Here is a 26,017-nt window from a genome sequence, read left to right as displayed (position 1 = left end):
GAACAGGCTAGCTCAAGCAAGACAGTGAGAATGGTAAGGCGTTAGGTAAACTTCATAACTTTAAAGAAATCCTAAGGTCCAAACGAATTGATTAGGTACCTACAGCCTTTCTGCGCCAGCAGTTTAGCAGGTGTGATTGAGATGCGGCGCACGTCTGCGATTCCTTCGCGATAAGCGCTCTACACGTTTGGTTTTTGCGGCAGCAAAATTGGTTCGTGGCGTGTGACTCACGGATTTTTACAATTTGCATTTATTCTGGACTAGGCAAAATTTCCTTCTATTTCTAGTTTGGAGTTTTTACAGTTAAGTACTACATTAATTACCTTCATAAAAATAACACTTAGCTAACGCGGTTTATTAATTTCAACTGACACACACTCTAAAGTAGGTCGGTCGAGATGCACCAGCTGGCATTTGTTTTGTTAGGCGGTCTAAATATTTCTTGACAGTGTAAAAAAGTATAATGCGCAAGTTTCCTTTTCATTTTCATTTAATTAATTTTCATTATTTTAATTACGAGTAGGTAAATGTCGCAGAAATGTTATTAACAGTCTAGCGTTAGCAAACGTTTAAAACACCTAAACATTTATAACATTTAGCCATTAAATGGTAATTTAATTTAATATCCTTTGTGGATACATAAAATGCATGTCAACAGCATTTTTAACAAGAAGCGTGTAAATCTCTAGTTGCAAATGAGGTAACTCTAAAAGCTCTAAAACTTTATACTAAGCTAACTCTACGGAGTTGACATTGTCCAATGGGCTGATGGCCTTCGTAGAAGTGGACATTATCTGCTGGGATCTTCAATGGGTAGGTATTGTAGATTGACTTAAATAACGTCACACAATAACGAAACAATGACAAACCGAATTAAATCAATTATTATACTCAGATATTCATACCGACTAGAGGCGCATACATCAATCATAAATAAACAGGAACAACAAACAATGCCTGCCTATGCCTTGCTAATGGAAGCTGAATATTAACGCAGGACTGAGTATGGTGGCGGAAGGAGTATTGATACCACTTATTTTTTTGTTTACTTGTAAAACATAACAAACTAAAAGAGTATTAGGCTTCTTCTTTACCTGAGCAAACCGGTTATGTGGTCGTTGCATCATGTAATGTGTTGCATGTGGATGCCATATTCATCTGCCCACGCGAGGCCACACCAGTCCTGATGAAGACGAATTAGATTAGAGGATACGAGGATGCTAATATATTTTGAATAAACACACTGTTTACAATGTAGGAGCTATAGCAAGCACGTGCTACATGTTAGTGTTGATACCTACGCGCAGCCGGCCGCGTTTATACGGCGCCGGCTGCGCGGGAGCGCCGCAGTCCTTTGCCGGTAAAGCTCACGCGCTTACCTCTGCTCGTCTTCAGAAAATACTATTATACTTAGTCACTTGCAAATAAATTTCGATTAAAACTAAGTGATAAACAAGAGTCTCCTCTCGTTTGGTTTAAAAGTGGAACGATCATTTATGGCAACCCTCTTGCTCCAGCCGACCATTGTGTGCACGTCCCCCTGTGGCAAGTTGATGACAGTCCAGATAGGAGTGGACAATAATAGTGGGAGTAGAGAGACTTTATTGATAGGGTGAAGATGACGGTGGTGCCTGAAGTGTCACGCGTGAGGGGCTTGTGCCACCAGTTGCTCATGGTTCTACTAAGTGAGTACATAACACACATATAAATACAGTTATTCATAAATGTCATCCACTTGGTAGATTAACCTGTTTAGAATAAAAAGACTTAAAACTTTTTTACAAAAAAACTTGTTACAAACGTATGTAGTCTACTTAAAGTAAGCGCCGCACCGACATGCGACACAAATAAGTTAACGACTGAATGTACGAACTGGAAGTACTGCTCCCGTGCCCGGGATATGAGATCAGGATGGAAACTAACTCCCTAGTGAGCGTAGAGTCCTTATTACCTAAGACACAAAGTCCCTAGAGCCCTAGTTCTACCTAACAATAGATACTTAGACATAATAAGGGTGCGAGAGAGGGCTGCTTTCAGGTTGAACAGGGCAGCAACGTTAGGACGGTAGGCAGGCGGCGGTATCAGTGAATGTGTCACTAATTTTTCGTAAAAAATGTCCCTACTTGATTTTTTTTACCTCCAGCTTAAATAAAATTAACCCGCAATTTTTTTTTAACTTGAATAAAGAAAATATTATTATATTCAAGAGTCAATTCACCCTTGCTTGAATGTGCTGTGTAAGTATTTGTTAAGTTTAATTAACCTTTTGTAACGTGGTAGATAGATCAGTCTAGACCGCAGTGCAGGTTTCAATCCGGTTTGGGCCGCGCGCGCAAGAAACCCAATTTTTTGCGACTTTGGTTGCATTTCCAAATGACTAAGTTCCAAAAGTAAATTTATAAAATAACGTAAGTTGATTTTATGATTTTTAAATTAACAATCGAGTGTGTGTTTTTTCACTAAAATACATCTCACATTTTCTTTACTAATTTCAAATCTTATAAATATCATTATTTTTATACCGGTGATATTTTAGAGGATAATAGCTAAATATATCCTTAACTATGTAAACAACAATACGATCGCAGTTGGCAAACAAGTTGTAAGGAGCGTAACGTAAAGTTTTCCTTTTGTGAACCGCAGCCGGCTCGTCTACGAAAAACCCAGAGGTCAGAAGTCATTGATCAAATTGATTCATACTACTATAATCATAATAAAGAGTTTGTGTAGGTATTTACGAATAGACTGATGTAGGCACGAGACCTTGTGGAAGAATCTGATGATTAGAGGGCATTGATATCAATGCGTACTTGGTGAAAGTATGAGAGTACTGTTAGATAGTAAGCATCAGTTAGGCACTTAACCTGTCAAGTACTAGCAAAAGTAGGTACACACTATACATATAACATTCAATTACTATATCTAATTGCAGTCACAATATCATATCTTATGATCGCCCAGAGTGAACAACGTGATAAATGTAATACCGAAGTAGGAGTATAATCTCGTAAGTTAATAAAATAGCAAAAAAAAGCAAAAACAAAATGTTTAAATAATTGGAAATGTTCACAATATTACAATAATTAGATTAGGTAACTTTGCGTTATTAGTTATTGCAGGTGACTCCCCGCTCGCGCTGGTAGTAATTAGTATGATAATGAGATCAATCAAAGATCGAGACCTGCTCCATGAGAGACACGTGTCACACGTGCGCATATAAGACACACTCGATCGTTACTTTGACAAGAGATGCGGTGCTTATAAATAAATTACGACACACTGAACGAAGAAAATTGTTCCACTTCAATGTCAATAATATTGACGATTCGGTTGTGATGCTTATCATCACCACGCACTCTTTCTTTAAACTTAATAAAGATTTAATGATCGCGCATCGACGCAATTAAACTCGGGACACCCTATCAAATAAAGGTTCCAACCATAATATCAGAATGCGTTTGAAAGAAAGACTAAGTTAACTTAGTCCAAAGACTACTATTATATACTGACTTAGTCTTTAAAGACTAGAACCACGAAATGCGTGTGTCTACTGCCACTGACATACTAATGTAAGAACGTAGAGTCAAGTCGCTAATTATCAGATTCAGTTCATTGAGTTAGGTTAATTCAATAAATGAAATGAGAAGCATTTTGGAGGGCTACTAAGTATTATTTGAAACGAATAGGAAAATATTTAGTCTAACCTATGATCTGAGAGTCTAACTCATTGATGTCATAGACACTTGCCCAGACAGCCTCCAGAGCATTCGTTATCGCGGCGCCTGATGACAGAGAAACCTATTTCAGTAAACGTGCCCACCATGTCTCTTGGGATGGCGATGGGGTGGGTGTCGCTGGTGAGCGGCGAGCGGGAGGAGACGGACGGCGTGGATCCGGCGGCGGGTACCGGCGGGGACCCGGCGGCGGCGGCGGAGGCGGAGGGAGCGCGCGTGGTGGCGGCGGCGGCGACCACGTTCCTGGCATCACTAGTCGGCGTCCCACTGAGTGCGCGCGCGCTCTCTTATGGGCGAAAATTCGCACTTATCGCGACGTCGATGTGCTTTGTGGTGAGTCATTAAATCCAGTATTTCGCATTCTACTCACGCTTCCTAATTTGTGCCTAGCTACCCTCAATGTCGCAGTTGGCCAGCCAATTTAAAAGTGTGAAAGTGCTTCTTAAAAGCCTTTTTGCAAAAATAAATGAGTTTCAAGAGTTTTAATGAACGGCATTAATTGTTTTTCCTCGACTACCTACATATTTTTCAAAAACGATACACGCTCCTGCGCTTGACTCGACAGTCAAGTTTATTAATTGAGACAGTAATAAAAAAAATTGTTTGCGTTTTGCGACATGTACAAAAACGCTTGTCTTCAAGGTCAAAGTCGTATTATTAATGTTACATCTCGTAAAGTTTAAGAAAACCCACTTACGTATATGCTCGCCTTGCCCTGTCGTTGACGAGAGTCCCCCTTAAATTGCCCTCTGTCGTTGACGAAAACGAAACTCTGTTGGTTGCAGGTGTGCTGGTCGCTGAAGCTGGTAGGCGGCGGCTGGTGGGTGCTGGCGGCACGCGTGGCGGCGGGGCTGGGCGGCGCCGGCGCCTACTCCATCGCGCCGCTCGTCGCCAGAGAGGTACGGGTTATACCTAATGCACAGGCACAAACATTCAAAGATATTAATTAAATATACACAAAGTATACCTGAAAATAAACCTTGTATTTTCAAAATGGCTCTACCTATGTATATGTTACGGCTAAAGATAGGTGTGAACATAAACTTAAGATTAGCCGGCTAAACTTAAGTTTATCTGCGAGAAGCAGCTAAAGTTCGATAACATGTTAGTTTGCGTCGTGATATTCCATCTTTAGCCGGCTAATGTGCACATTAGCCAAAACGAAAAGGCTAAAAATGTATTCGATGGGCGCGCCAGGCCGGCGGTGGGCTTGAGGAGGCGGTGGGGATACAACGAATAGCTCCATATTATTTAACAATTGTGACTACCTAGATATTGTTTTAAGTAATTAACACTGAAGATGTTTTATTTTGTAATTTTAAATACCTACTTACAGAAGATTCTGTAATGACCAAATGGTTCCTTATTATTTTATTTTAATGATAAGGTATGAGTACCTAGATATTGTTTTAAGTAATTAATGTTTTGTTATTGTAATAATTGTATTTTTGAATACCTACATAGGTACATAAAAGTATGTGTAATGAAAGTGATTATTTTTTAATAAAGTTTTCGTGTCAAAATAGTCCTTCTACATTTTTAGCCAAGGGCCTGCGGTTACACTTAAGTTTAGCCGGCTAAAGATAGAAGAAACTAACATTAACACCTCGTCAAAGATAAACTTAAGTTTAGCCGGCTAATCTTAAGTTTATGTTCACACCTATCTTTAGCCGTAACATAATAATATATACCGAACGTGTTTGGCTAACCCTCTTCCGAACGTAGCTGTATGATTTGCCTGTTGCATTAATTTGCACAGATTTTTCTATTCAATGCTAGGCTCTCTTTTTTTACAGTTAGTGACCGTATATGTATAAACCAATCAACTGTTGAATAAAAATCTAACTGTGCTATTCGTGGTCGTCAGATGTGCGAGAAGCGCGTGCGTGGAGCAGCGGCGGCGGCGCTAATCCCTGCGCACAACGTGGGCTTCCTTCTCATGTACCTCGCCGCCGACTTCGCGCTGCCGCACACGTGAGTCACCAGCAGGGATGTTATGGATATCCGTAACCGTAACCGATTCAAAAGGTTCGGATAGTTTCGGATGTAGGCAGTTTACCTTTATTATAATGCCATCTACCTATGTAGTATCAATTTTTATTTTTTTATTACACTTTATTCGATGTAAAGTTTGCGGCCATGAACCGGCCGGCGGAATGAACCGTGTTGGACAACTATTGCAATATGTATTCTAAAGCACAGATATCCGTAACCGTAACCGAAACTTTCGGATATCCGAAATAAAAAAAATCCATAATCGTAACCGAAACCGGTATAATATTATTCCTATATCCGTAACCGTATCCATAAAAAAACTCATAAATCTCATTTATTTTTGCAAATAGGCTTTTAATAATTAAAAAGCACTTTTACACGACCACATAACCGAAACTACATATCCAACATCCCTAAATATCCATAAGGGACACCAGCGTCACCACCACTTAGACAGACTGACTACATACTTTTTGTCGGCCGGTAGTTGGGTTGGCTGTTAATCAGTAAGGACATGTATGAAAGTGCGCACAGTACACCAATTTGGTATCGGCTGAATCGGGCCCAACTACTTATCGGTCAAAAAAAGTCGGTGGCAATGTTTGTATTCCGTTATTAGTGCACCACGTGGAAGAAATTACTATTCTCTCATAGACGAATTGGCAAGAATAAATAATTATTCTGGCAAGAGTAGACTCCTCGTGCCGAAAAGTCTATGCCCTTGGTCTTGGATCACTCCTCTAACTACCTACCCGGTTGCAGTGAGTCACTTTTAATCAAAGAAAAACCATTGCAACTGGTCACTATCAATTAAACACAATTAAACGCTATCAATTAACTTGTTCTTACTCCTACAAAGACAACTACAAGATCTAATGTTATTGAACAATTTGCGAAAAACGTACATCACTGAAGTTGTTAAATGACCTGTGAAAATCGCTTTTTAAGCACTCATCTTGATAAATCTCGCTCATAACACTCAACTCCAGCTCTAAATGATTAAAAAGTAGGTGGCGACGAGCCTGGGCTTAAAGCGGACGTAAAATTTCAATAACCGTTCATCTGGCGGTCGCTAATGGAGGCGGGTATCTGCTCGACGCCCGGGAATAGAAAATTCAATTAAAAACCCCGTTGACTAATATACGCAGTCGACAATGTCCAGTGGATATTGCAATTCTGTTTCCAAATAAGGAAAAATATTGTTTTGCCTGCTCTTGATTGATAATAAAATAAAATTGGAAATACATTTTCAATTGCACCCTACATTATTGATGGTTCCATGATGACCACCAGCTGACCTGAATAAATGCACTGTTCAAATTGCAGTTACCTATCCATGAACATGCTTAGCAACGACCAGAATATTATAGAGCATACTTAATTAATGAGATTACTTTAACGCATATGTAGCAACGTCTCATCATCATCATCATCTCAGCCATAGGACGTCCACTGCTGAACATAGGCCTCCCCCAATGCTTTCCATGTGACCCGGTTGGTAGCGGCCTGCGTCCAGCGCTTTCCTGCTACCTTTAGGATGTTACCAGGGCCAGTTTTCGGTGGTGTGGGTAGCCAGTCCTCCCCCGGAGATTCTTAGCACCCCCCGCCCCGCTGTCACCCTGCCTGCTACCGTAGCCAGGAACAGCGGGGCCACCGGAGCAACGTGTAATCAACGTGACTGAATGTAATGATTGTTCCTTAGGACGATCCTGTGGAGCTGCCTGAGCCTGTCGCTGCTGCACTGCGCGGTGTTCCTGCTCGTGCCCGAGTCGCCGGCCTACCTCGCCGCCAACAACAAGGACAAGGTACAGCCATTCATTACCTCACTGGATAAAAAACAATCAAGTTTTTGTTTTTAATAGGATAAGTAATAGGATTGTACCTACAACTTACAAGAAACTTTAATAGGCAATTGGTAATAGACATGATAATTTGTTAGCGAAGCGATTGTGTATAGGCGTGGTGGATGGTAGTACCTAACTCCTGAACGTGGGGAGTTGATTCTCGTTGATCAATCTGGACTGTTCAGTTACTTAGCTTTATTATTAGTTTTTTTTAAGAGATAACTTGGAATTGTCATTCTCACTAAAATGTCTCTGGGGTGGTGGCGTAGTGAGGCGGGTCGTTACATTCCCTCTAATATGGTCGAGTGAAGCGATGGCTGGTTCACTCGTCATGTCTGTGAACAGGCGCTGCTTTCGGGGACTGGTCAATCCAAGTTATTCAAATTTATTAATGCGAGTCATTTCTACTAGTATTTAAGTATCTTAATCTCTAAGTCTAGATATTAGCACGTTACTACCTTGCTTAATATGCCACGCAACTTTGTATACCCATTCTTATAAGATACATCATACAAGAATGCGTGGTAAATTCAGTGAACTGCTCCTGAATCAAATGTACCTACTACTGCTTTTTCTATTTGTTTATATTAACCGGCAGACAGCGGTGACTGAGTTTGTTGCGGCGCTTCTTCTCAGCACTTGCCAAATGTTGGTCTCGAAGCGCTGGTAGGGTAAAAAGATTATGAGACATGTAGAGGCTCCTTAAGAGCAAAATGACGATTTGTAAGAACTATTTATTAGTCTAAACAAATAAAGAAATTTAGACTTTGACTTTGATTTCTATTTGGATCATTTTAGAAAACATCGATTCTGAACAAAGTATGCACTATGCGGGAGAACAGCCTCAGTGAAATTCTGATCCGGTTAGGTACTTTGTTGAAACACAAGAAAGTAAATTTACTAATGCTTCATGAGTATGACATTATCTGGTGTAGATTTTTTTATGACGGAGTTTCTAAAAGAAAACAAATCCTTACCATGTTACAGGAAGCAGTGGCATCACTGGCGTGGCTGCGTGGGGTAGACGTGGACCACCCCTCGCTGGCGGAGGAGCTGGCCGCGCTGCCACCGCCGGATAACGGCGTGAGCACCTTCGCGCTGCTCAAGGACATGAGTGAGTCTGAATCATCAAGTCGCTTAGTCTCCACTTCAGTAACACGACTCTCTTGAAATTATTCTTAAAATTTCAATAACCGTTCATCTGGCGGTCGCTAATGGAGGCGGGTATCTGCTCGATGCCCGGGAATAGAAACCGGGGACAGTCAACAATGTCCAGTGGATATTTCAATTCTGTTTCCAAATATGGAAAACTCCCTACCCTGTCCAAACAGGTTGTAGAGGTCACATACTCTCTAAGTCGCCTCATAAGATATCTACGGGAACATTGCGTGTGGTCCAATTCTACTCTGCTGGATGGAATCCATGCTTTTCTCTCTTAGCATAACTTAGCGGACCTCTCTGCAGTAAGCAGATCTATTTGCAACTGTAATCGTAGTCGTAGTGATCCAGTCATACTATGAGGGAGTGAACTTGACCTTCATTGGTTGGGTTTTTATGGCGGTCAAGCTGTAGATCTTGGCTACACGCTTTTTTGCAGTGTGGGAATGAGAGGTGGGAATAGCCCCGTATGAGTGAGTGTACGTCTTTATCATAATTTCAAACCATTTATTTTGAATGTGTATTATTTCCAGTAAGCGACCGCAGTCGCCGGCGCGCGTTCATCATCAGCTTCGTGGCCATCGTCGGCCAGGAGGCGTGCGGAGTCTACACGCTCATGCAGTTCGCTGAGCGGACCTTCGTGCTCGCGCGGGACGAAGCCACCACTAGCGCCCTAGAAATTATGCCAGACAATGCAACCTATGCGCTAAATTCCACTAATACATGGAATATGAGCGATATGCTGACTACAACTATGGTGCCAAATGCTACAAGCGCGCTAGAACATGGCCTGAATGCAATGAATGCTACGGTGGTGCTCCGTACGAACGCGCTGCTGACACCGGCCAGGCAGGCAGTTGTGTTGGGAGCGGTGCAGTTGGTCGCCTCTGCCATTGCTCTGTACCTTGTGGAGAGGGTTGGGAGGAGGGTAAGTTGTGAACAATTTTTAATATAAATTCTGTAATTAATTGAAATAAAGAAAAAACATAGCTCGCAGAACTGATGGGCGCTGGGGCAAGAAAAGTTCTCGAGTGGCTGATTAGGTGGACCGACCATCCGGTGAAGGTCGTGGCAGGTGCCTGGAATCTGGATGCGGGCGGTGAAGGACCGGTCGATTTATTTTACCAGCTACATTTGGGACGTGTATAAGTGCCCTAGTAAGGGCCTATGTACTGAATAAATTATTTGATTTCGATTTTGAAATCCTACAGCAGTGGATGTCATTTGGCTGAAACGAACGGACGAAAGAAAAAGGAGTGAAAGAAAAATTGTATACCTAAAATTATTCATCGAGGTACAGGTACCAAAATGGCATCTGCTCTGTGCCGTGACGAGAGAGCGTGTTAAAACCCCTGGTATACTGCTGTGCTACCGGAAGACGTCCTACAAGGTGGACCGACGACATCGTAAAGGTAGCGGGGAAGCGCTGGAGGCAGGCCGCTACTAATCGATCAACATGGAAAGCATTGGGGGAGGCCTATGTTCAACAGTGGACGTCCTATGGCTGTAATAATGATGATAATGATGACTGCTGTGGATGCCATTTGAAGCAAAAGCGAAATATGCCAATGAGGGCTATCGTTTTTATACTTAACAGTTGGCACCCCTGGCGATTGACAGGACCTTACTCTACAGTGGCGCCATCTTGATGAGTGCAAATGCGATAGTCCTCCTACCACTTTAGCGCTCACCAGTTGGTGCCACTGTCTTCGCTACTAGCAAGTGACAGGACCTTACTCTACAGTGGCGCTAACTGGTGAGCGCTAAAACGATGGCCCTCATTAAATGCTGGCGGTCCTTTTGCAGCGGCTGCTGATCACGTCAGCGTTCGCGACGGGCGGCTGCCTGGCGGCGGGCGCGGGCGCGGCGTGGGCGGGCCGCGGCGGCTGGGCGGGCGCGGCGCTGGCGGGCGCGGTGGCGGCCGACAACGCGGGGCTGCAGCCCGCGCCCTACGCCATGCTCGCCGACATGTTCCACTATCAGGTAGGTTCCTGGAAAAATAATACTTATTACTAAGGATCAGACGGTTGATCTGCGGGCGATGAGGATCGGTTGTTGTGGAAAGGAGAGATCTTTGTCCAGCAGTGGACGTCATTTGGCTAATGGAGAGGGCTAAGGACGACTACTTAATTCAGAGCTAAACATAATTATGTTGTAGCTTAAATGAATACTGTGTGCTAATAGTGGTTGAAAAGATATATTTCCTTGCTTGCAGCATCGAAGAGTAGTAAAGATTAGATAAGTAATTTATAAACGAATGAGATGGACAGACAATTTTATAATGGTAGCAGGAAGGCGTTAGATACAGGCCGCTATCATTCAGCCTATTTGAAAATCATTGGGGGAGGCCAATGTTCAGTAGGCTATGTACGACCTGTGACTGAAATGACGACGATAATGAAGTTTTGAAGCGTGGCTGGTCTGTTCTTAATCAGTTATCTGGGGGCACGGCNGCGCTGGCGGGCGCGGTGGCGGCCGACAACGCGGGGCTGCAGCCCGCGCCCTACGCCATGCTCGCCGATATGTTCCACTATCAGGTAGGTGCCTGGAATAATAATACTATTACTAAGGATCAGACGGTTGATCTGCCGGCGGCGCAGGACCGATTGTTGATCCTTGAGGGAGGTCTTTGTCCAGCAGTGGACGTCATTTGGCTGAATTGACGATAAATGGAGAAGGCTAAGGACGACTACTTAATTCAGAGCTAAACATATTATGTTGTAGCTAAAATGAACCTACTGTGGGGAAATATTTTTACAAAAATCTTTTTTTTTTAAATTGTAATTGCATGTCATGTAATTTGTCATGTGTTTAATAAAATAAAAAGAGTGGTTGAAAAGATATATCTCCTTGCCTGCAGCATCGAAGAATAGTGAAGATTAGATAAGTTTAGATTGAGTGATAATTGGCCAATCTCGACATCTTTGAGGGAGGCCAATGTTCAGGGGATTTACGTCCTATGGCTGAAAAGATGATGATGATGAAGTGAAGTTTTTGAACCGCGGTTGATTGATCAGTTATCTTCTTTCCCTTACCTAACCTGGACATTGTTCCCCAGTTCCGCAGCGCAGTGATGATGCTGTCGTCAGCTGGCACGTGCGTGGCGAACGCGGCGGAGGTGATGGTGTTCCCGGCGCTGGCGGCGCGCGCCGGTCTGCCGGCCGCGCTACTGCTCGCCGCGCTACTCACGCTATCTTACGCCATCTTCGCGCTATTCGCCGTGCCCGAGACGCGCGGCAAAACGCCTGAACACATCTACTCGTTGTTAGACAAAAAGAGGAAAGAGAAGGATGTCGAAGGCACGGATGAAAAGGGAAGGAGGTCGGAGCCAGAGTCTGATAGCACTCGTGTGTGAACCCAAAGAACTTTGTAGGATAAGTAATGTTATGTAAAACTGTTAACTACGATAAGTATCAGACAATGTTAGTGATGTAAACGTTACATAAAGTTCTGTGATAGTACTAAATAAAGATGAGTGAGACAACAAATTAATACAATTTTAAAATAATAATTCTGAAAGAAATTGCAAACTATATAGGTAAGTGCATTGTAAATTAATTTCAATATTTTTAAATAACTTCAGTGTGACAGTCTTATAGCTGCAAGGTGCAAAGCACAATGGTGACGTAGGTCGTTAAGTGACTATTCAAAAAGTAAATAAATATTTACATGGTTTTTTACTTCAATAAAAATCTAGGTAACCAGGTATAATATAAGTTTTTGTAATAAGTAGATAAGTTTTTGTTGTTTAAGAGATAAGTAAGTATAAATAGAGAAACGAGTAGTTCCTAATAGTTTTTGATAAATTAATAGTTGAATTCTTAGTTTTATTACTGGGCTCTACCAGTCATTAATCGCTATAGAGTAAAATTAGACAATAATCGGGCTGGTGTATTGCGTTCTTACTGTGCTGTGTTGGGGGCCGGTTGCCGCGCAACCGCGTCCACATCAATACTGATTTGCTGCTAAACGTGTGCCGATCCGTTTCCAATCTACTGTTTCTCTTTTATTGCATTTATCTCGCAATTTCATTCGAGTGAAACCAAACAAAACACTGCACCCATTGAATTTGAATTGATTTTGATGTTTCAAAGGGTTTGTTATGAAGATAAAATGACCGGATCTTAAACGGAACCAAGTGGTAAGTTTTGTTTTGCTAATTATTTTCATCAAAATAAGTGGCAGCCATAACCTATCCGTCCCCCGGACACGGCCTGAGCCGAGGTCCGAGCCTACCGTGGCGCCCTCAGGCCGCGTCCGTAGTCCCCTCGATCGGGCCCACTAGAGTGAGCCCGCCGTAGGCTGGACTTGGGTCCAACACCGCGGTGGGCAACCCTCTAGTTGGGTTCGCCACTGATCGGGCGCCTCATGCGCTCGATACGGCCCGATCGCGAACGTCGGTCTGCGGCCGACGCGGACGAGCCTGGGCTTCGCTACGCGAAGCCCACACTCGGCCTCGTCGGCACGCGCACCGACGATCGCCAAACGGCTAGAGTACCTTCTGTACTCGCCACTCTGCCCGGTGAANTGTTTTTTACTATTTAATTCCATTAAATATCGAAATAACCGTCGTATTTTATTTTACATGTTACGTTACTTCGTTATTTTAACATTACCGGTAAAATAACGAAATAACCGTTATTACTTTATTTTTCCATGTTGGCAACACTGTTTTTAGAAGTTAACATTAACGATCACGGTGAAAATGTATTCACTTCTTTGCTAACCATCGAGCAATAATTATTGGAAATATAATTTCTACCCTGCACCTCGTGATTTTATTTCTGAAAAAGCTGGTCAAGCTTTTATCAGAAGTGGGATCGGTCGTAATTGCTGATCCCAATGGGGCGAAAGCGATCCAAACGCTCACGCCACGCAAATAAGCGCAAACGAAAATCCAACGACTACTCCTCGGATTCATCGGTTACCAGTTCAGAAACTGAGTACAGTCCGCGCAGAAAAAGAACTCGTAGTCCAAGGAGGACTCAATCAAAATCATCAAGGCGTTACCGTTCCCGGAGTGCTTCCGAGCGAAGATGTTACACACCGCAGCGGGCGAAAAAGAACAATGCAAGCAGACGAAAACAAGGTGTAGCCAGTGGGTACGAGCGAAGCACACCAGAACTGGCGAAGACGGATACTGCGACCGGACGGGATAACAAATGCCGCCCTCCAGCAGCGACAGGTGACCGGGCCGGTGCCGAGGAGCACCCGCCAACGAGTGGATCGTGTGCAGCAGCAGGGGGTACCACATCTACCGCTGCCGACAACACACCGCAGACGAAGACTTCTTGTGAGTACAATAATAATTCAGTTCCTCCTAACTTGTTAGTAAACTTTAGTGATTTTTCACAATTATTACAGTCCTTTGTTAGACCTAATATGCCGTCATCTATTAACCCTTCAACAAACATGATACCAGAGTTCGATCCATCGGTTAAAAGCCATCGTATCGATGCGTGGATAGCAAAAGTTAACGAATGCGCTAGTATATATCGTTGACGTGGACCACCCCTCGCTGGCGGAGGAGCTGGCCGCGCTGCCACCGCCGGATAACGGCGTGAGCACCTTCGCGCTGCTCAAGGACATGAGTGAGTCTGAATCATCAAGTCGCTTAGTCTCCACTTCAGTAACACGACTCTCTTGAAATTATTCTTAAAATTTCAATAACCGTTCATCTGGCGGTCGCTAATGGAGGCGGGTATCTGCTCGATGCCCGGGAATAGAAACCGGGGACAGTCAACAATGTCCAGTGGATATTTCAATTCTGTTTCCAAATATGGAAAACTCCCTACCCTGTCCAAACAGGTTGTAGAGGTCACATACTCTCTAAGTCGCCTCATAAGATATCTACGGGAACATTGCGTGTGGTCCAATTCTACTCTGCTGGATGGAATCCATGCTTTTCTCTCTTAGCATAACTTAGCGGACCTCTCTGCAGTAAGCAGATCTATTTGCAACTGTAATCGTAGTCGTAGTGATCCAGTCATACTATGAGGGAGTGAACTTGACCTTCATTGGTTGGGTTTTTATGGCGGTCAAGCTGTAGATCTTGGCTACACGCTTTTTTGCAGTGTGGGAATGAGAGGTGGGAATAGCCCCGTATGAGTGAGTGTACGTCTTTATCATAATTTCAAACCATTTATTTTTAATGTGTATTATTTCCAGTAAGCGACCGCAGTCGCCGGCGCGCGTTCATTATCAGCTTCGTGGCCATCGTCGGCCAGGAGGCGTGCGGAGTCTACACGCTCATGCAGTTCGCTGAGCGGACCTTCGTGCTCGCGCGGGACGAAGCAACCACTAGTGCCCTAGAAATTATGCCAGATAATGCAACCTATGCGCTAAATTCCACTAATACATGGAATATGAGCGATATGCTGACTACAACTATGGTGCCAAATGCTACAAGCGCTCTAGAATATAGCCTAAATGCAATGAATGCCACGGTGGTGCTCCGTACGAACGCGCTGCTGACACCGGCCAGGCAGGCAGTTGTGCTGGGAGCGGTGCAGTTGGTGGCCTCTGCTATTGCTCTGTACCTTGTGGAGAGGGTTGGGAGGAGGGTAAGTTGTCAACAATTTTAAATATTCATTCCACAATTAATTGAAATAAAAATAAAAGTTCAGTGGGCGGGGCACATATCTCGCAGAGCTGATCGCCGCTGGGGCAGAAAAGTTCTCGAATGGCTGACTAGGTGGACCGACGATCCGGTGAAGGTCACGGGAGGTGCCTGGATGCAGGCGGTGAAGGACCGGTAGTTTTAGAAATCCTTGGGGGAGGCCTTTGTCCAGCAGTGGACGTCATTTGGCTGACACGAACGAAAGAAAGAAAAAAAAAGAAAAAAAAAAACGTAACCCTAACTAAAACTATTCATCAAAGTACAGTTACCAAAATGGCATCTGCTCTGAGCAGATGTCACGGCACCATGGTCGTAAGGTACTCTCTGCCGTCACAGAACTCACAGATGACGGCAGAGAGTACATTACGACCATGGTATTCTGCGGATGTCAGTTGCGCAAAAGCGAAATGTGCGCTTACATACTGGTGCTCCTTTTGGAATGGCTTGGCTATGGCTTCCGCAGAATAACAGCGTCATGTTCTGGGTTTTACTACCTCAGAGCATGACACATGCTGAGCGGTGGCCGTTTTTGGTTCTAACTACCTTTTACTTATTCAAACTATGTGTTTTTTTTGTTGGAACCAAAATAAATGTTTTCTTTGTTTGTTTTGCAGCGGCTGCTGATCACGTCTGCGTTCGCGACGGGCGGCTGCCTGGCGGCGGGCGCGGGCGCGGCGTGGGCGGGCCGCCGCGGCTGGGCGGGCCCGGCGNGTCCAACACCGCGGTGGGCAACCCTCTAGTTGGGTTCGCCACTGATCGGGCGCCTCATGCGCTCGATACGGCCCGATCGCGAACGTCGGTCTGCGGCCGACGCGGACGAGCCTGGGCTTCGCTACGCGAAGCCCACACTCGGCCTCGTCGGCACGCGCACCGACGATCGCCAAACGGCTAGAGTACCTTCTGTACTCGCCACTCTGCCCGGTGAAGCTGGAAAAGCTCCTCAAGCTACCAGCGCGCGTCCCTTCAAAAAAAAAAAACCTGAATGGATATAATAATTACTAGATAGTTAAAAACTATGCACTTAATTCATTATTTAACAATCCCAGATTGCATTTCATTAAACCCTAACTAAAATGTGACTTGCAATAATGTTAACGTTTTGACTTACCTAATTGGATTTCACAATGTTACAGGCATTGTATAGCTAAACCGGCCTTTGTGCAAGTCATTGGGGGAGGCCTATGTTCAGCAGTGGACGTTATATTGTTGAAATCATGATGATGATGGTGATATTTACGCCTTTTACTTACTCGAAAGGTCGCGGGAAGCACTTGGATGGTGGCAGTGCAAAACCGGTCGTTGTAGAAACTCCTTGGGGGAGGGCTTTATCCTTTTAATTTTTTATTGACATTTACACTGCGCTTCTAGTCCCACCCAAACTAAACAAAGCTTGTACTATGGGTATTAGACAACGGATAATAAACATACTTAAATACTTTTTTTCTTGTAAATACATACTTATTATACATAGAAAACACCCGTTCGTTTCAGCCAAATGACGTCCACTGCTGGACAAAGGCCTCCTCCAAGGTTTTCCATAATGCACGGTCCTGCGCTGCCCGCATCCAGGCGGTCCGCCCCGGGTGCCAAGCATCAGGGGGTGACACAAGTCGCGCAGATTAGTACTCCCTGGCACATCTGCATGGCAAATCTGCGGTCTATGTCATGATACGGGGGGGTGGGGGGTGCGGTTGTCTTTGAATCGGTAGGAAACCCCAAAAATCCTGGGGGGGTACCAGGGGGTGCCATAGGACTTGTGACGGGGGGGGGCGGTCCAGTTTTCTAGATACATAACTGCTGTCTACAAAATACAAAAAGAAATGAGATCCCATCAAAAACAATACTTGTCAAAAAAACCAAGTCTCGCAACTCAGTTGTTCTACGGTAAAAAGTTGTGAGATCCATGTAATACCAAGTCCAGGCCAGGAAATCTTTAACGTTTTACATAAATATATTGACTTGGCCATCGCATGAAAACACGTGTAAATTAAATTATTTAGTGAAGAAGAAATAACTTCTTTCCCTTACATAATGTAACATTGTTTCCCAGTTCCGCAGCGCAGTGATGATGCTGTCGTCAGCTGGCACGTGCGTGGCGAACGCGGCGGAGGTGATGGTGTTCCCGGCGCTGGCGGCGCGCGCCGGTCTGCCGGCCGCGCTACTGCTCGCCGCGCTACTCACGCTATCCTACGCCATCTTCGCGCTATTCGCCGTGCCCGAGACGCGCGGCAAAACGCCTGAACACATTTACTCGTTATTAGACAAGAAGAGGAAAGATAAGGATGTCGAAGGAACGGACGAAAAGAAAGAAAAGGATGTCGAAGGCACGGATGAAAAGGAACGGAGGTCGGAGCCAGAGTCTGATAGCACTCGTGTGTGAACCCAAAGAACTTTGTAGGATAAGTAATGTTATGTAAAACTGTTAATTACGATAACTATCAGACAATATTAGTGATGTAAACGTTACATAAAGTTCTGTGATAGTACTAAATAAAGATGAGTGAGACAACAAATTAATACAATTTTAAAATATACATCGTTCTGAAAGCAATTGCAAACTAAGTGCATTATAAATTTCAATATTTTTAAATAACTTCAGTGTGACAGTCTTATCGCTGCCAGGTGCAAAACTGCAAAGCCCATGGCGTAGGTCTACATAGGTAAAGTTTAAAATTAAGTAAATAAATATTTTAATATTAACATGGTGTTTTACTTCAATAAAAACCTAGGTAACCAGGTATAAGTTTTTGTAACAAGTAGATACATCTCATCATAAGTTTTTGTTGTTTATGAGACAAGTATAAATAAGCACGAGTAGGTGCTAGTAGTTTTTAATAAATTAATAATTGAATTCTTAGTTTTATTACCGGGCTCTGCCAGTCTTTTAAATTAAGCGCTATAGAGTAAAATTAGACAATACTCGAGCTGGTGTATTGCGTTCTTACTGTGCTGTGTTGGGGGCCGGTTGCCGCGCAACCGCGTCCACATCAATACTGATTTGCTGCTAAACGTGTGTCGATTCGTTTCCAATCTACTGTTCCTCTTTTATTGCATTTATCTCGCAATTCCATTCGCGTGAAAACAAACAAAACACTGCACCAATTGAATTTGAATTGATTTTGATGTTTCAAACGGTTTTTTATGAAGATAAAATGACCGGGTCTTAAACGGAATCAAGTGGTAAGTTTTGTTTTGCTAATTATTTTCATCAAAATAAGTGGCAGCCATGACCTGAATGAATATAATAATTAGTAGGTACCTACTTAACTATGCACTTAACCCAATATTTAACAACAATCTCAGAATGCATTTACCTAATTAAATTAAAACCTAGCTAAAATGTGATTTGCAATAATGTTGACGTTTTTGTCTAACCTAATTGTATTTTTTTACAATGTTTCTACAGCCATTGTAAAGGTAAATCGCTACCAACCGGCGTTTGTGCAAGTCATTGGGGGAGGCCTATGTTCAGCAGTGGACGTTCTATTGTTGAAATCATGATGATGATGATGATGGTGATGTTTAGGCCTTTTACTTACTCGAAAGGTCGCGGGAAGCACTTGAATGGTCGCAGTGCAAAACCGGTCGTTGTAGAAACTCCTTGGGGGAGGCCTTTATCCTTTCAATTTTTTTTTACATTTACACTGCGCTTCTAGTCCCACCCAAACTAAACAAAGCTTGTACTATGGGTATTAGACAACGGATATAAACATACTTAAATACTTTTTTTCTTGTAAATACATACTTATTATACATAGAAAACACCCAGTCCAATACAAACAAATATGTTCATGCGCACAAATGTTTGTACTGTGCGGGAATCAAACCCGCTACCTCCGGAATAGTAGTCCGTTTCGAACCACTACACCAACCGGTCGACATATAGCTGAAACGATCCTTGATGTATGTTCCAGCAGCTCCCCGCGATGGGCCTGCTGGACAAGCTGTCGGGCTGGCTGGGCCGCGGGCCCACGGAGGTGACGGTGCTGGTGCTGGGGCTGGACAACAGCGGAAAGAGCACGCTGCTCAACGCGCTGCGCCCGCCGGAGCAGCGAGCCACAGCCCTCGCGCCCACCGTCGCCAGCACCCAAGACCATTTCTCTAGTCAGTAGCATGACTCGTTCGTTCNGGGGGGGGGGGGGGGATCGCCCCGGGGGCCAACCCATGCTACGCCGCCACTGCATCCGGGCTCTTCCCGCGACCTTTACGAGACCGTCGGTCCACCTAGTAGGAAGCCTGCCCACGCTACGTCTTCCAAAACACCCAGAAAACACCCAGTCCAATACAAACAAATATGTTCATGCGCACAAATGTTTGTACTGTGCCGGAATCGAACCCGCTACCTCCGGAATAGTAGTCCGTTTCGAACCACTACACCAAACGGCCGACATATTAGCTGAAACGATCCTTGATGTATGTTCCAGCAGCTCCCCGCGATGGGCCTGCTGGACAAGCTGTCGGGCTGGCTGGGCCGCGGGCCCACGGAGGTGACGGTGCTGGTGCTGGGGCTGGACAACAGCGGCAAGAGCACGCTGCTCAACGCACTGCGCCCGCCGGAGCAGCGAGCCCCAGCCCTCGCACCTACTGTCGCCAGCACCCAGGATCACTTCTCTAGTCAGTAGCAAGACTCATCCATCTTCATCATCATAGGCCTCCCTCAATGATTTCCGTAAATATCGGTCGGTAGCGGCCTGCATCTATCGCTCCATCATCTATCTTGCTATTAGTTTTTCATAAGCGCTTTTTTGTCCATAATGAAGAAGCTCTTAGCTTTCGAAAGTGACCCTCAGGCCAAAGATGGAAGCGAGATTCATCACGAATCCTAAATCACAGTAGGTTTCCATTTTATTTTCCCAGAAATAATAAATAGGTCTACTGATTTCTACTGGAATTACTCTTGTGCTTTCCTATTTTTGTTAGGCAGAGCAGAAAAAGTGTTTCTGTTTCTACGTAGATGCAAATAGCACAGCAAAGTCTCAGGTTTCTGCCCTTTTGCCATCTTTTATCACTCCTAATTTCACACGATTTGTGGCCAATAGGTATACCTAATACATCGTCGTATGCGGTCTCCAGATAACGCAACAAATTGTCCCCGGACGCTGAACTGGCTGAACCAATCAGCGCGCGGCGCGGCCATAACTCTCGTGTCGGCAGGTTTACGACTGACGCGAGCTCCTTCGCTGCTGCGGAGCGAATACAAAATGACAAAGCGGCTTAGAGATTAACTTTATTCTACTACACTTGGGAATGTTGAAAGTCCTAAGCGTTTAACGCAACACTTATTAAGACGCAAGTGCACTGTGCAGGAAATTGGCCAAGACGTAATAGTGTGAACACCATCTCGGTTACTTTCTCCTTGGCTCAACCGTGCGTCGCCCATACTTCGCTGTGCAGGCTAGCGCTTCGACTTGGAAAATTTTCCGCATAGTGTAGGTACTTACGCCATTCGATTAAATCAGTGGTTCCTAACCTGGAGGTAATTACCCCCGCAGGGGCAAAACGGAAATTCTAGAGGGGTAACATGGGATGGCACGAAAAAGTATTAAAATAGCAATAAACAAAATAGTACGGTATCCATAGGCTGCGCCAAACTTATTTAGCAAAAAATTGCGTGGTGGGGGTAAATTTGGTCGTAAAATGTATCGTATGCCTTCGGTTACAGAGTACATTTTACGATTGGCAAATTTACTCCCATCACGAAATTTTTAGATTCTGTAGAGCCGCAGGTGACCGCCGGCGGTCTCGCGGCGGCGTGCCGCGGCCGCGCAATGAACTACTTTAAAGCTTAGCTAGGGGTTAACTCAATTCTCATACTTGTTCACAGGGGTAGTGACATTGAAAAGGTTAGGAACCACTGGATTAGATGATGTAGGTAGCACATACTGACGATCTCTGATCACCAGGCGGCGGCGTGGCGTTCAGCGCGTGGGACGTGTCGGGCGCGCCGCGGCACCGCGCGCTGTGGGAGCGGCACTACCGACGCGCGCACGCCGTCATCTTCGTCGTCGACGCCGCCGACCACCTGCGCTTGGGTGAGTGCTCCTGCTTGCAGTGGCGTAACTATAGGGTGGCAGGGATGGCAAAATGCCATGGGGCCCCCGAACCGAAGGGTGCTAGCCCAAGTCTCTCGAGCTGCTTCAGAGATTTGGTATGAAAAATAACCCTAGAATTTGCAACGGGCCTCCACTGTTACGTGTTACGCCACTGCCTGCCTGTTACCTGTTAGCGTGTAGGCATACCTCAGTTCATCATCATCATCTTTTCAGCCACAGGACGTCCACTGCTGAACTAGGCCTCCCCTAATGATTTCCATATCACCCGAATGATGAGGCCTGCATCCAGCGCCTTCCTGCTACCTTTATGTGGTCGTCGGTCCACCTTATGGATGGACGTCCCATGCTGCGTTTTCCGGTACGTGGTCTCCACTTCAGAACCTTGCTGCCCCATCGGCCGTCAGTTCTGTGTACTATGTGCTTTATCCATTGCTACTTCAGCTTGCTAATCTATCGGGCTATGTCACTATGTGACTTTAGATCTTTTACGTGACATCGGGGGTGGCACGGCCCCCCCAGAATGGTCTGGTGCCCCCACCCCAAGATGGTTGGGCTACCAATTTAAAGATGATAGTTGATGGTACTAACTATGAGCTAGATACTGATCGCTGATACGTCAATGCCCATCGGCCGTCCGTTCTGCGTGCTCTGTGGGTGGGCTGTCCATTGCCACTTGAGCTTGCTATCCGTGGGGCTATGTCAGCGACTAGTTCGTTTACGGATCTCCTTATTTCTGATTCGATCACGTAAATATACCTCAGTTATTCTTGTTCTCCTGGCGCAGTGGTGGTCGTTGAAACTTGTTCCATTATGATTGCAGTGGTGGCGCGCGAGGAGCTGGAGCTGATGCTGGCGCACCCGGACATGTGCGGGCGGCGCGCGCCGCTGCTGGTGTTCGCCAACAAGAGCGACGCGCCGCACGCGCTCGCGCCCATGCAGACCGCCACAGGTGACACGCCCGAACTAAAGCAAACATAAACTTTTTCTTTAGCATTTTGTTTTGATGTTTATCGTTCGTTTCTGCCAAATGACGCCCAAGGCCTCCCCCAAGGATTTCCATAACAACCAGTCCTGCGCTACCCGCATCCAGGCTATTCCCGCGACCTTCGCCAGATCGCTGGTCCACCTAGTAGGGGCTTGCCCAGGAAAACTTCGAGCATAGCCCGCTCCATCGCCCTTTGGGTGACTTTGAGCCTTCTTATGAGGCCCATAGTAAGCGACCACGTCTCAGATCCATATACCATCTTTGGCAACACACACTGGTCAAAGACTTGATACTTAAATGCGTTTTGAATATTATTGAGAGCGCTGAGATACTTTTTATTTTTTACATTCATCGGCATTACAAGAAAAAGCAAACATTAAAAATCTCACACAATACAAAACTTCGCCGTAATTAAGATGAATTGCAGTTACTCTAAAACACGAACAAAGAAACAACAAAATAATGAAAACAAGGAAAATTAAGTTAAAAATGAAGTTTGGGCCTATTCATTTTTCGCAATATTTTCTTGTTAAAATTTACTTATCTGTGTGAGTTTCCCTTAACCTGTGAGAGTCGCGACGCGCGTCCCTGGGGGCGGAGACAGTTGTACCTGTCCTGTGACAAACCCTTCTAAAATAAACATCGAGAGTAAGAGTCGGTGAAAGAGCAACGTTTTATTATTGATGGAATCGCAGCTCTGAAGTTATTTTAGGGGGAAGTTTGTTTTTGAAAGTTGTCTTGAAAAATTTAAATAAGGTTTCCAAAAGGAATTATAGGTAAGTAGGTAGGTACTGTAGGTACTCAAGGTATTTCCAAACATGGTATGCTTCATTTTAAACTAAGTAGGTACTGCCAATTAAAATCCCTTCCAGTGGGTTCCGAAAAAGCCGCGCTCGAGGTTGATTCCCCGGCGGTCAATTATTTTGTTTGTAATCGCGACGAGCGGCGCTCGAGTGCGCTTCAATTAGTTGCAGTCGCTCGAGTGCTTTAATGAGCTGAAACCTCGGCCCGACGGGGAAATCGCTCGACTTTTCAAACGCGTATTCGATAATGTGTTGGGTGCAAGTAATACTTTTGTTTTTATCTAACACTTTTCTTTATCATTTTCTCTGAGACTTTTCCTCTGCCATTAAAGTCTGTTCGCCTGACTGTAGCTCAGCTCAGGGAAATTTTTGCTAATTCATTGTTTTTAGGGTTCCGCACAAAAAAGGATAAAAACTGTACCATATTACTAATAACAATCGTTGTATGTCACTGTCACCAGGCTGTATCTTTTCATCATGAGGACTCGTTATGCGAATTTTTAACACAATTTATTTAATTAATTTTAAAATTACCTCTCGAGCGAGTTTGGAGTCGGCCCCAGCTGCTGCTTCGCAGTGAGCTCACGGAGCCGCCGACTCACTCAATGGCCAATCGCCGGCGATTTACTTTAGATTACTCGAATTTCACTGAATTTCGGATCGCAGCCGCAACCACGCTCACTGCAACTCGATAAGCTTAAGGCAATGTTGAGCTTAAACGATTTAGTGTTGGTTTTACCAGAATTAAAGGGGAAAATATCTTTAGCTAGATTCCTGAGTGCTAAAGCGTATAAGCGAATAAGTTTACGTTAGCAAAATGCCTTGTAAAAATATTTTAATCACTTCCTAAATCTAACATTGTCCAATACGAAAATAATCTATGTCTAAATAGTTAGTGTCACCGGCTAAACCGCTACTATTTATTGCGTCGGACAATCTATCTGGTCAGCAGCGTGGAGAGTTTGCTATGTATTAAGGCCTCTGGTAAAATGGAGATGATTTTTGTAATGTAAAACCAAATGTAAATGTAAGACGTTCCTCCTTATGGGTAGGTGGACCGACGACCTCAAAAAGGTAGCAGGTAGGCGCTGGATGTAGGCCGCTACCAACCGATCCCTATGAAAATCATTAGGAGAGACCCTTGTTCAGCAGTGGACGTCCTATCTTACTTATTTCTTACTAATATTATAAATGCGAAAGTTTGTAAGGATGTCTGGATGTTTGTTACTTTCACGCAAAAACTACCGAACGGATTTTGATGAAACTTTACAGTATTATTGTTTATTTATAACGCAGAGTAACATTAGATTAGACAGTATTAGACAACTCATAGTAAAAAATAAAATCATAAAAACATAGACTATTAAAAGGAGACCGTTCGTAACAAACATATAGGCTATATGACGCACAGATCGTCAACAAACTAAATTTCACGCGGGTGAAGCCGTGGGCAAAACCTAGTGACTAATAATTATGATGATGATAATGAACACCAAATGACCTGATGATAAATTAATGATTATTGTTGTAGCACTAGGCCTGGAGCGTATCACGGACAAGCCGTGGCACATTTGTGCGTCGAGCGCCATCTCTGGCGCCGGGCTGGCGGACGGCGTCGCGTGGCTGGCGCGACAGCTGCGCGACATGCACATGCACCACTAATGATCATACTGGACAATCAAACCACTGGGTTGTTCCATCCAATGTAAACTGAATGATACTTCACACTGGTATTCAGACACTTGCAGTCGCAGGATAGGTAGTAACTTACCTTCTTAAGTACCTACTTACAGTTGACAAATCAAAATCCTTACCCGTTACTGATATTATAAATGCGAAAGTAGCTCTGTCTGTCTCTCTGTGTCGCTTTCACGTCTAAACCACTGAATCGGTTTTGATGGAATTTGGCATAGGTAGAGATAGTTTGAGTCCCGGTAAAGGACAAAGGATTTTAGATTTAGTAGTTTTTGTCCCAGTTTTTGAAACAGGGACGCGCGCGATAATGTTTTTCTGNTAACTATTGTTGTTGTATAAAAACTAGGTACTATTGGTCATATTTTTTAAATTTAAGACTTAAAGCAATTTTAAGAATAGGCCTTTACATATTATTGCAGCTATAAGTTAAATACAAATTAAAACTTATTGATACCTTAGTGTAGAATCATAAATACTGTAAAAAAATTTAAATTGATGGTAATTTTCATAAATATACTTTGCAACAGATCCATAATCAGGTGAATGACCTTCCGTTTAGTTGACAGGATGTTTACGCATCGCCACCGACGCGGACGCCATCGCATCTTATCAGTGAATTTCGGACTCGGATTGTTCCCAGTTCTAGCCACCCCTCTACCCCTCACCCCTCTCAACTTTACCCAAATGCACTCTGAAATAGTTTCCTCCAGTTTTTGCCGTTGTTAGTGCTCTCTTTCATTCATTTAAGCCTGAAGATGTGTTCATTTATTTGATATTTACCCGACGTCATTTTCAGCTCTATAAGAGAGCCAATCCTACTACTATTATAAAGGCGAAAGTTTGTAAGTATGGATGTATGGATGTTTGTTACTCTTTCACGCAAAAACTACTGAACCGATTTCAATGAAATTTGGCACATAGGTAGATTATTACCGGGACTAACACATAGGATACTTTTTATTCAGGAAAAATTATATGTTCCTGAAGGAGTCCGATATAACCGAAATCCACCCGGGCGAAGCTAGGGGCAGAAGCTAGTCTTATTATAATGCTTAACTTTCCGAATTTCCATGACCGTTATTAAAGTTTATTATGAATAATTTTAATAATACTTAGTTTTCTATATTGTTT

The 26,017-nt window shown here is 44.1% G+C and overlaps 1 protein-coding gene across 1 annotated transcript; it reads left to right on the top strand.

The window, feature by feature from the left end:
• Positions 1 to 1,300: 1,300 nt before the first annotated feature.
• On the top strand, positions 1,301 to 24,896 carry LOC114359688 (uncharacterized). Its single transcript, XM_028314166.1, has 18 exons — positions 1,301 to 1,685; positions 3,808 to 4,067; positions 4,520 to 4,633; positions 5,602 to 5,708; positions 7,432 to 7,534; positions 8,561 to 8,687; positions 9,265 to 9,659; positions 10,538 to 10,714; positions 11,790 to 12,084; positions 14,221 to 14,322; positions 14,900 to 15,294; positions 15,965 to 16,057; positions 17,401 to 17,724; positions 19,265 to 19,454; positions 19,767 to 19,964; positions 21,254 to 21,382; positions 22,224 to 22,352; positions 24,723 to 24,896. The coding sequence occupies exons 1-18, from the start codon at positions 1,619 to 1,621 to the stop codon at positions 24,851 to 24,853; spliced, it is 3,336 nt and encodes a 1,111-aa protein (XP_028169967.1). The 5' UTR covers positions 1,301 to 1,618; the 3' UTR covers positions 24,854 to 24,896.
• Positions 24,897 to 26,017: the final 1,121 nt, after the last annotated feature.

This window comes from Ostrinia furnacalis, unplaced genomic scaffold, assembly GCF_004193835.3.
Source record: "Ostrinia furnacalis isolate ACB-3 unplaced genomic scaffold, ASM419383v2 OfSCF4595, whole genome shotgun sequence".
Classification (NCBI taxonomy): Eukaryota; Metazoa; Arthropoda; class Insecta; order Lepidoptera; family Crambidae; genus Ostrinia; species Ostrinia furnacalis.
The sequence above is the reverse complement of the archived record's forward strand: the minus strand, read 5'-3'. Positions and strand labels throughout refer to the sequence as shown.